Here is a 12289-nt window from a genome sequence, read left to right as displayed (position 1 = left end):
TGGTGTTGAATTTAGACGTGCACACACACACACACACACACACACACACACACACACACACACACACACACACAGACATTACCATGGCCAGGCATGGAACAACACACTCTCACAAGTGTATACAAACAAATCACAGGTTGAACTGTGGCCCTGCCGCAACCTGTGTGAACACTTATATTAATAGCTTTGACTTCAGTCTTATTGTATGAGTCTGAGACGGACGAAGTGCAAAAGAGACGGACGAAGTGCAGAGCAGTGAGACCATATTGGCAGCCTTGAATGCATTTCACACATTCCTAATGCTGTTTCTCATCCAGGTGCAAGGTAAACCAATTGATTACACTCCATTAGGCCAATATAATGGTTCTTATTACAGATATTTGGAAAGTGCTGGAGGGTATCATGCGCCAGTCTTGGCTCTGTGGAAACGAATATACACATACACACAGACACTTTCATGAATTTGTGAGTGCACGTGCTTTAACAAGTACACACTCACAAATGAAGTCGCAGAGATGCACAGAAATTTGCATGGATGCAGAAGGACATGCACGCACACCAACTTTTACACATAATATATATCAAACAAACTTGCCTGGCCCCTAAACTCAATATTTTTAGAAACAGCGGGGAGCCTCTTTGATGGTGCTGACAACCCAAGAGTTGGTAATGAGGAGGTTGATTATGCTCTGATTGGAGCACCCTCCATGTTTGTGGGTCAGGCCGTTGACATGGCGCGGCTGAGTCACACCTCCTGCCGAGCACAATGGACATCACGCTTTACTACTTGAATTTAAATGATTTGCCGAGCAATTAGTCATATGGCTCTAGCCAGGAGCGAAATGTGATTGCCTTGAAGAGAGCACCAGTTTGCTGGGCTCTGCAAACTAGTATTTATCAATTTGCATCCTTATTTGCATTCCCTCTCTCCCTAGCAAAGTGTTGACCATGGGGAGGATTTAGACAAGACCAACATCAATATTGAAGCATGATGATGAAGCAGGCAATAAGGAGTCCTGATAGAAATCGTGGGACTATATATACATACATTTATATTTCACTGCTGGGGTTTCATTGCTGGCAGTGTGTTGAGCTCTGTAAAACACTTTTAGAAGGCAGGAAATGTTGTGAGACAAGCATATGGTGGCTGCCATAGCAGGAGTTGCTGACTTGGCTGCTTTGGATCATAATAAATGCCTGTAACTGAGCATGTCCCGTGTTTCTTTGTGTGTGCACACCGTGTACAATAGGTGGACATGTGCTTTGGGTGAGCATACGCAGGGGTTGGCATATTGCAATTAAACTACTTTGACATCATCTGATCCTGCCAAATTCATCCAAATTTAATTCTCTGCTCGATTTTAATCTCCTTTAATGAAATACTGAAAGCCTACATATTCATCACATCAGAAGGAACAGAGAGACACAGTGGGTATTGAACTGAAGACTGAAAGAAACCAAGAGGGGATAAAGACAAAGGGGACTCTAATACTCTATGGAACAGAGAAAAAATCTTGACAATTACCACTAATTGTAGTCATTATTGCTCCCATTCTCTGCATCAATATTGTGATTCATATCGGGGGCCGTCAGGGCCTGCCACCGCCATCCCAATTATTTTTCTAATGGCTGTTATTACTCATCACCGTGGCAACCGGGCCAGGCCGCCATTGTTTTAAACAGTGTTAATTGTAATAGTTGCGCTGTGCATCCTGACAAAGTCAGTGTAGTGTCTGAGTGTGATTAGTGACCCATCAAAGCCACCAGAGAAAGACAGAGAGAGACTCCAGAGAAAGAACATGGTCAAAAGTTTGCCTCTGGGAGAAGGCCAGAAAAACTAATTAGCTGTCCATTTGAACACACACTTCCCTTGACAGCTGTCACCTCTTCAAAGGAAATTAGCTGCAGTGGCATAGCAGTAAAGTGAAAAGAGAAGAGACAAAAAAAATTAACAGTGGTTGCGAGCAGAATGACTGCAATCCGCTGTTGCCCGCTGAGAGATGCCACCCAGAAACACCTGCTGGCTGATCCGTCTGAGGGATGGAGAGATGGTGGCGGAGCGAGGGTTCTAACCAGGAAATGATAGCAGGGAGTTAGGAAGTGATAGTTTGGGGAATAATAATGCAGCTGGCGGGGGCTGGACGAAATATACGAGAGATGACGCATATTCTTCCATTCCCGCTCATAACACAGCTGGGTACAGCACTTTAGTTTGACTGTAGGTTTTATAGGCTGCCATTCACATCAAGGCCACGAGCTTGTGCTTGTGATCACCAGCATACTGGAGTACAGAAGGGAAATGAGAAGTCGGGAGAGGGAATCAACCTCTGTGACAGAGGTATTAATCTGGCCCCCATTAAAATCTGTGCCCATAATAAAATACCCCAGAAGCATCGAATCATATTAAGAGGGAGAATGCTGAGAGCAATCGATGCTGTGGTAGTGCACTGACGACTGCGATCAAAGGACAAATAAAACAGGAGGGGAAAAAAAAGAAGAATCACTTCTCTCTCCAACCAAGCGGGGGCAGTATTTCATAACAGTGAATTGGTCTTCGCCATCATTTGCTGCTGTTATGGCCCCAGATAAGAAGGGCCCTTTATTTACTACAGTGATAGAGATCTGAGAGGGGCCATCATTTCAAAATACATAAACAAATAAATAAATAATAGGCGTGCAAATTCATAAGACAAGGCTGCTCAGGGGTCCGTCCTAATGCTTCTGCAGTGGAGTTGAGTTATAAGCCAAGGGAGGCAGAGGATACAGGGGCAGAGGGAGGGGATGAATGGAGGTGTGGAGAGTTAAAAGAGGGGGATTTGGGAGGCAGCCAGGTGGACCGCTGGTCACGGTAAATTCTAGAAACTGCCTCACTGGTGCAGGGTTAGTGGCTGAATTACTGCCTTGCCGCGTCTCTCTCCCTCAGTCTCACTCTTGTCTTATTTCTCTCTCCCCATGTCTCTGAGTGAAGAGAGGAAAAGACAGAGCAAAAAGACAAGCCACATAAGAGATGAGCTGTCTCCGTTTGCCCCAAACAAGCCCCCATGTATCCTTGAAGCGGTGCAGTCACTGTCTCCCTATTCATTATCTCTCATTATCTTTCAATTGGAAGCGAGCCAAGCGCTTGTATTTCTTTGCATGCTGGCCACGGATTTACAAGGGAATCGATGCAGGAGACCAAAATGCACAAGCCCTTATGTTATTGCTGCTTTAATTAAAACAATAACAGCAGCTCGTAGTTTCCACTCTTACGGGGTCGTCCACTGGCAGCCTCTCCATCTCTTCCCATCTGGATGTACATTCTTCCCGTTATCCCCACTCTGCGAGGCGAGTCAGTTTCCACGGTATGTATGCAAATCATGCTTGCGCTGTTTACGGATGTGAGCATGCATGCGTGTGTGCATGTGTGTACGATCACTTGCTCCAGGTTAATCATAGAGCTTTGCGGTATACTGGCTCTATGAAATAGCTGACTTTGAGGTTCTTCTCCTCCATACCTCCCTCTGCAGGCCTACATCTCTCCCCAGTCCCCCCCCCCCCCCCCTTTTCTCCTCCCAGTCTAAAATTATCACTTCATCTCTCTCAGGGCGGCAGAACTCTGCCAATCAAATCCAGTGCAAAAAAAAAAAAAAAAAAGTTCCCTCTATAAATAATACATAATCCTTTACAAATCTCGCTTTCGTCTATCTCATTACCTTCATTCTGTCGCTTTTTCCTGTCCTGCTTTTCTTCCCTCTTCTCTGCTCAGTATTCCTACTCAATTTTCTTTTGGAGCATACCCCCATCCTCCCAACCTCCCTAACTTCCACTTAGTCCACATCTCATAATTCTCTCCTCCTGCTGTCTTCATGTCTAATCTCATTCTCACAATCTCACTCTCTCTTTTTTATTTAAACCCACAGTTACTCCATCCTCGCTTCTCCACCTTCTGCCTGATCCAATCACTGATTCCTCCTTCCTTCAGTGGTCCCTTCTCCTGTCTTCCTGTCTTCTTCCTCCTTCTCTTCACTCTTATATTTTATAGCATTGTTCATCGTGAATCTTCCTCAACAGTCCTCTCTCCTCTTTTCCTTCCAAGCCCCAGGAGAACTAATGCAACTCTTTCTTTCCCTCTGTCCCTTCCCTTCTTTTTCTTTCTTCATGTCGCCCCCCCACTTGCAATAGTTCCCTTCCAAGCTGCAATACTCTTTCATTCCTCTTGCAATCTCACTCTCTTTCTTTCTCCTTTGGTGACTCAGTGGGAATCTTTTCCTGCCTCTCTGCTGGTTCTATCGCCACTCTCTCCTTCGCTAAATGTGATTTGTTCTGCAGCTCAAGTCTGCAGCATAATCACGCTGTTTTTATAGTGCTGTGCTGGGAGGGCGGAAGAGAGGGAGCAAGGGAAAGAGGGAAAAAAAGTGAGATGAGCGAATGGGACAAGAGGACAAAACAAACGAGTGGAGTGGGGAGTTTGTCCTCCCTCTTTCATCTTTTTCCCCTTCTTTCGCTTTTTTTAATTGCCTGTCATATAGCTCAGTCCTCTCTCCACTTTCTAGTCCTCTATTTTTCCTCTCTGTCTGTTTTTTTATCTCTCTCTCGCTCTCTTTGACAGGAACTTCAGACCTCTCCTCATCTGACTTGCTCTCCATCACCCACTGGTGTGCTGCGAGCACTGCACTGCTAATCAGCGATATCAGCATAAAATCATCTCTTTTCACTCTTGACCTCTCATTAGAAACATTTACTTTCATTTATTTATATATTTCACATCCCGTTTCTAACAATGTGAGTTTGCTTCCCGATCACGCTGCCTCCATCCTCCTCCAAATGTTGTCTTCCTTCCCTCATCAACTGCAACCTTCTTCTCTCAGAGCACCTCCTCCCTTCTTCTCTGCGCTCCTGCTTCTCTCATTTTGACCTTGGTATCTTTTTTGTCTCTCCAGCCCTTCAGCAGATTTCAATCACTTCTTCCCGCTCTTGCCCTATCTCCCTTTCTTGCCGCTCCCGCTGCATTGCATCTCACTGAGCACTCTCCTCTCCTCTTGTCCACCCATCCTATTACTCTTTCTGCACTCTTGTTCACCTCTTCTAACCCTACACAAATCACCATATTCCTTTCTCTTTCCTTTTTACTTTTTTATCCCTGTTTTCTGACGGTCAGAGCTGGTTAGCTTTATCTACTCTGTAATGTTTTATGGCCTGGGTCTGTCACAGCCCCAACAAGCCTGCGACAATAACCACCACACACACCCCACCAGTGGCTTAAAGGAAATTTACAGGGCTATTATGCAATGGCAACCACACTGGAGATTCACCACAGCCAAAAGCACTGGTGTTAACACCCCTTAAAGTCCACCACATGGCTGCCTGCCCTTTAGTGTGTCAGTGTGTCCGATGTTAATGTGGTAGGCAGGAAATCTACGGATGTATTCATGCATTTAAAAGGAAGTCTGGTGAAATGAGTACGAGAGGGTATATGTGTGTTGCAAAACTGCCGTACTGGCATGAATTACACAAACATGCCGAGTGCCAAGACACAAACTCATTCTTTTTCTGTATCACTCACTCCCTTATTATCACCCCCATCCAGCATCACACACAACATCCAACAAAATACAATGTCCTTCTGTTAATCTAAAATGCACAAAAAAAAAAAACTAAACTAAACTGGGTTGAGATTTAGGCTGGCACAGAGGAGAAGGTAATGTGCACAGTGGTACTATACTTGTTTACCAATGAAGAGCAGGGAAAGCATATCTCCCTGTATTGAATGGGTAATAATAATCAGTTATTAATAGCTCATAGCAACTCTGCAACTGATCCTATTCGCCTTCATGTACCACCTCTGTTCATTTTCAAACAATCTTATACCTCTTGGTTTGAAATCTAAACCTGATGCAGTTCTTTTTGAGGCCTTGGTGCTTATTTCATCTTCGTATCCCTCCCCTCCATCTCTATGTGCACACACAGGCAGCATTGTTCTCTATCTCACTGCTCCCTCTCCTCACCATACAGTACAACTTTCTGCCCAGCCAGGTCCTTTTTCTTCTGTCAGTCTGTCTCTCTCCCAATATATATTGGTCTCTTGCACTGCACTTCTCCTCCCATTCTCTTTCTACTCAACAACCTCTCCATTTGGCTTGCTATATCTCTCGCACTCTAGGCTCAAACTCTCTTCTTATTAGGTTCTTCAGAGGAATGGGCCTGAGCCACTCTTATTCAGTATGTCTCCCCTTTTCTCTGTTAGAATTTCTGACTGATTGTCTATTTGGTCCAACCTTTTCTTTCTCTGACTGGTCTCTCATTTCCCAGTCCTTTCACCTCTTGGGAATATGCTTCATATTCTCTCTCTTCTTAATCTTAATTACCAATTCCAACTTAATTACCAGCATTTTGAACAATCTCTTATTTTATGAATTAACCACAAGCTATTCCTCCCTTGATCATGGACTGGGCACTGCAGTGAATCGCATTCTATATCATTTTACACCAATTAGTATCATACTCACAATTGTGTTCTCTTTTTATATAACAGAAGCATCACATTACAGCGTTTAGAGGTGTATCTGCAGGGAGTTTAAATTAAAAGAACAAAGAACCTGTACTTACACTAAATTGCCATTTCCTGGATATAATAAAAGAGCAGTGTGAATATTGAGTGCTTGTTTCCCTGACTTATTTAGAGTATAATGACACCTTGCTATCTCTTCAGAATATAATTGTTGCATTTATTATTAAATGTATATGTTTGTGCATGTGAGTGTTCAAGCATGCATGACTTACGAGTGATGCAGAGCAGCACCAGGACCAGGCTGCGCAGGGCCAGAGAGAGGGGGGCAGGGAGGAGGCGGCAGAGGAGAGAGCTCCGGACAGGCCTCATTGTGTATTGAGAAGCACTGTGTGTATGTGTGAAAGTGTGTGCGTGGATGTGCACACTTGATCAATGGCTCCTCTGTGACCCTGCCTGCACTGCCACAGACAAACTAGTCCACACACACTCCGATTTGTTCTTTGCAATACTGCAGACACGTGCCCAGCTTTCCTTCAGTGCAGTCAGACAGAAGTTGTTGTTTGAGGACAACACTTAAAGAAAGAGCCCTTATGTACTACACTGCATCACAACACAGGCAAAGAAACTGCTTTAGCTGCTCAGTCTGATAGAACTAAATTGTGGCCAGCGCTTCTGCACAATATGCAGATGTTTGGCCAGAATTCAAGGTACTAACAGAGCATGCGTTTTAGATATATATCACAATGCAGTCGGAGATGAGCTTAGAGTAACAAAAACCTCCACTGTTGACTTTAGCACCTTGTGTTGCTTAAAAAATACTCATGGCATGTCTTAAATCCACACAGTGTAGAGGCTTTGCTGTTACATCGTAGTACAGGAGCTCAGTCCCATCTAAGCAAAACAACAACAAAGCAAACACTGCTTGGTTAGCTATTTTCTGCCACAGTGCTCTGAGCCTCCTGAGACCAATGCCCAAGATCCAGATCAATAAACCAGACAAACCAATAACAAAAGTGACCAGAGCAGACCTGTAATACTGTGCTCTTTACCAACGCAGGGTATTCATTAATGGCAGTTATGCAATTAACCAAATGAGGACAAGTTAATTAGCCGATCACCAACTGTACACTGCAGTGTCAACGTCAGAGGTAGTGCCCTAACAATCAGCCACACAATTAACCACAGCAACAAACAGACCGCTTGTCGCCCGTAGGTCAAACCACAGTGCTCAAAGGAACAGAAAACATCAATAATACTACATTTCCGTCAGATATACGCTGGGAAACTGTCTTACAAAACAAGTCAAGTTTATTTCTATTGATGTTGACTGAATGTTAACTTTCACAATAGGGCTACCTACATTGTCATGCCCTCAAGGGCGGAGAAATCTAGGGCAACAATGTTCATTCTTGAACAGACGTGTGTTTTAATGAGCCAAACAAGGTTTTCAGCACTCCACAACCACAAATCGGCAGCCAGAAGTCAGTGTTCCTTTGAGCTATAACTGAACTGGCCGGGTCTCCAGAGAAATGAAGACACTATCTTACCGCAACTCATCTGGAGATAGCTAAGGTTAAATAAAATCCATCGAGCTTGAGTGCAGCTGCTCTACAAAGACAGAGAGTGGAAGTGCTTGCCCTGTGTAGAATAACCAACTTGCAAGGGCTGAGCAAACTGCAGTAAGATGCTTTAGATTCAGATATTACACTTTTTGGTCTGATATTTTACCCCAGAGACTTGCACACCATTCTCACAAAAGCGTCTACCATTATTCGCTTGAATGCCAGAACTATTTTGATATGCTATCATGTATACACTGTCGAGTAAATGGGCAGTGATTTTACATGGTAATTTTAGACTCCTCAATATAATCACAGGCTATCAGACAGTATAATCATGCAGCACCAACTTGCCTAACTCTTCTTCTACATGCTCCACTGCAGTAAGCGCCTGGATGCACTCCAGTTACACGCTCACTCGTATACGCTGATCTGAGCACCTGCTGTGTTTAAGGTCCTGACAGGGTTCCGCTGATTGTCGGGACCTAACGCATCACAGATTTCTGGGAGTGTGTAGATCTGTTGTGTTTGTATATGCATGCAGAGACAAAGCGTGACGCGGTGCCCCACACACCTCACTGAGCACTATTTGATGGGTAAAGTGCGGGTGTCATCCTAAGATTACTGCACACTGTCCACTCTCTCACTCTGTGCCACTGCAAACACAATGAGGTCTAATGGTGATGGCCCTGACGCTTTTGGCAAAGACGAAAGCGGATCATCGCCAATCTTCCCTGCGGCACTGACTTCACCGGTCAACTGGCTGACACTGAGAAAATTACTCTGTGTTGGTGTGCACCAGCAGCTTGGGTTCGGAGGGTCTGGAGGCAAACCAACAAATTCTGTTCACTTGTTTAAATGGATTTCCTTAAGATGAGCTTTGTTTATCCATTCCTTTAATCCTCCAGTCAGTCCACAGCAAAAGTTAGTTCCCATAAATTTGTCCTTCTTCAGCTTCACTTTCCTGTTTGCGTGTGAAAACAGCTATAATCCCAGTGTGGTATCATTGTTACTCACATCCATCTGTCTATCTGTCTTCTTGTCTCCACTTGTTTATATAACCCTGGCCTCCCTCCCCTTGCTTAGAATGTGTGTGCGTGTTTGTGTCAATGTGGGATCAGTGTCTGCATATTTTGCATACTATTTTGTGAAGGTTAGAGAGTGAGCGGGTGTGTGGATGGACGGAGCGACAATGGTTGCCTTTCAGGTCAACAAACAGCACTGGCATGTGTGTCTGAATGTGCTGGACTGTCTAGTGTTGACTGAAGCAGAGTGTACATTTGGCTATCTGTTTGGCCCTTTCACCATCTACTACCCATTAATTTATCCATGCAGTCACACACAGAGGCACCATAGTGCCTCTTTATGTTAAATGGCGTTTTTTTATGGCTGCAGGGATGCGCTGTCTGAACTGTGTACATGTTTGTGTGTGGCTTTTGCAATTCAAAGCGGATGTTGATAATGCAGAAATGAATATGACTGTGATTGTGTTGTAAATTATTCTGATGTGATCCTGGCTCAAAATTAATTCTTGTTCCATATTTTTATACTGACGAAACAGAAATCATCGCTACAGTAGTTCAACCTGTCAGTACATTTTGCATGAACACATAATGCATAATGGAATTCCTTTGTTCAAGCTCATTGCCACAAGTACTATCATTACTGCTACTGGCAATAAAGCTGACAATACAAAGCCAGTGGTGAAAGCTAACTACAATAGACTGCATCTGTGACTTTCATTGTCCTGTAAAATGCGAAAGGCAACACTGTTTTGCTATTATATTAGCACCTCTACTTGTTCTTAATCAACTGATCATAAACTATCAGTTCTAACCTGCCACGGGCTATTTACAAACATCTTTATGCATTCAATTTGAAACATGCTGTTCCCTATTATCAAGTCAAATAAAGTAAAATTTATTTATCAAGTGCTTTTAACAAAATAGGGTCATCACAAAGTGCTTTATAGAGCAACAAAGGACATAATTACTGCCAAAAAGAAGAACGTATTGCAAATCATTGCACGACTGGTGAGCGTGTGGGTATTTGTGTGTCTGCGAAGTCCCTGTGTGGGCAACCCCCTAATGGGTGTATTTGTTTTTGTCGCAGTGTGTGCGGAAGGAAGGGAGGTAATGGCAAATTGTGTCTCCTATCCTCCCCATCCCCTTTTTTCCTCTCCCTCTCTCTCTCATCCAAATCAAATTTTTAATGGGCTTCATTGGTGCCACCGTGGAATAAGTGTTGCCAAAGCACTTAAGGGGCTTAAGTCAGTGGCGTGCTGAAAATATTAAGCACTCTAACAGCCTTACAAGGATCCCTGCCTGCTTAAGTATGCCAAGGAGGTCGTGCCAGCATTTAATACCAATGGTATTAAAGCGCTCCAACAAGGGAGGAACAGAAATATAGATATATACAGTATGTACCACAACTGGGAACACATGGGGAGATGTAGGCTGCTAAGAAGAATCAAAAGAGGTAGTGGGGGCATGAGGTGAGAGACAAGGGAGTGTCAAATGGATAAAGACAGGGATGAGGTGCAGAAAAAAGTGCAACTAAAAACAAAAGAGAGAAATGGAAATTAAAAAAGAAGCAATGAGGCAGTTGGAGAGAAGTAAAAGAGGAGCATCTATGAAATAAAAAAACAAGCAGTGTAGAGGAGGAGAGATGCAAGGGAACCGGGCCAAGATGTGGGAGGTAAGGGTTGATGGGATAGCTGTGAACCAGCAGTGGAGGCCTAATGCAGAGATTCTATCGGGAGGCTTATCCAAGATTAAATTTCTCTTTGTCCTTAAGGCGCTTCTTGGGTAAGCGGAAGTGTCGAATGTATTTCTTATGTCTCCCTTGAGGTTGTGCGTGAGAGTGGGTTGAGAGCATGTGCAATGCCTATAAAAGTCTTCACCCCCTTGGACGTTTTCACCTCTTTTTTTTAATTTATTTAACATTAGTTAAAACATTAATTTAATTCAGCTATTTAGACCCTCTCTCATGTCAAGGTGAAAACACATCTCAACAAAGTAATGTTAATTAATTAAAAAGAAAATAATGTGTGTGTGCGAGTGTGTGTGTGGGTCTGAGCATGTGTGCGGGGGTACAGTACATGCATAGGTGTCTGTGTAGGCGTGAATCTTGAGGGTTGATTAGCTGGCAAAGTGTGAAGGAGCAATGCCTTCCTGAAAGGTAAAGATAAAACAAATAAACCTCCCCGAGGGTGTTTCAGCATAAGCGAACATCCAAAACACACATTAATGTGTTTATATTATTGTACGCATGTGACCACATACCTACTGTGCAGATATTTGTGAATTTACATTTATATTTGTCTATATTTTATATTCAGAATGAGATTTAAATAGTATTTTCAGCTTTTCCTTTTTGATATATTTAGTTTTTTATGGAGCTGCCAAAAAGTCCTAGAGTACTACAGAATTGAATCACTTACAGCAAAGTACTATCTGAATTGTCCTGTTGAGTAATCTCCTCTGGGATTCTCTCCAGTGTAAACAAAATACAGAATACTATATGCAACTAACACACAGCAAAAGCCTGTGGGTTTGATTCTTTATGTACTACCTTTAACATTTACAAGGAGGACATCAGAAATAACAAATCATAAGCCATTTGTCTTGTAGAAACAACCATTTTGTCTGAGTACATTCTCATCAGGTTTGGCATGCTCATCCCCTTCCTGGCCCTCTGCGCTCCTCTTGTCTTTCTGAATTCTTGTTTGTCTGGCTGACTTGGTGTTAATAGCCAGCCTAGAGCCATGCACTAGCTAATCCAACTGGGTTTGAGTTCTCTGAACTCTCTAATTAGAAAAGTCACAGCTCCTCGATCTATGGACACTATCAGTGACTGCAGTTTCTGGAGGCACAGCTCTGACTGTTTCCTGCTCACCTCATGCTCCTGGGCAAAGAGATCAATACAGCCCAATCATTTGGGTACATTTCGAGTCACAACACCTGTCTTTCTTCCAAAAATTCAGAATACAAAGTTTTGATTTTCTTTATTTTCTGTTGACAGTGAAATCCTATAAATAAATAAAAAAATAAAACACAATGTATGATGTCTCACATCATAACAGGCGAAACAAGCAAAGCAGATATTTGGATTTGAATCACTGGTGCAAAATGACTTGGCTTGGATATGTATGTATTTGCAGGAAATTTAGTTTTCATATAATTTGCCTTTTTCTTACCTTTGTTTACACAATAAACCCAGAGTTTAAACAAACTCTCAAACA

At 43.1% G+C, this 12289-nt stretch overlaps 1 protein-coding gene across 4 annotated transcripts in view; it reads right to left on the bottom strand.

The window, feature by feature from the left end:
- cadm4 (cell adhesion molecule 4) overlaps positions 1-12289 on the bottom strand; it is a 130970-nt gene that overhangs the window by 26821 nt on the left and 91860 nt on the right. The window contains exon 1 of one of the 4 annotated variants that reach the window (XM_026370816.1): positions 6760-7180. The exons of 1 other annotated variant lie outside the window; for it this stretch is intronic. In XM_026370816.1, coding sequence (XP_026226601.1) covers positions 6760-6856 — 97 coding nt within the window. In that variant the 5' untranslated portion in view covers positions 6857-7180. Of the gene's footprint in view, positions 1-6759; positions 7181-12289 lie in introns of those variants that run through there. 2 more of the 4 variants (XM_026370817.1, XM_026370814.1) reach the window with 2 other exon arrangements.

This window comes from Anabas testudineus, chromosome 16 (assembly GCF_900324465.2).
Source record: "Anabas testudineus chromosome 16, fAnaTes1.2, whole genome shotgun sequence".
In the NCBI taxonomy this organism is placed as follows: Eukaryota; Metazoa; Chordata; class Actinopteri; order Anabantiformes; family Anabantidae; genus Anabas; species Anabas testudineus.
Note: the sequence above shows the minus strand (reverse complement) of the source record. Positions and strands in the feature narration are given on the sequence as shown.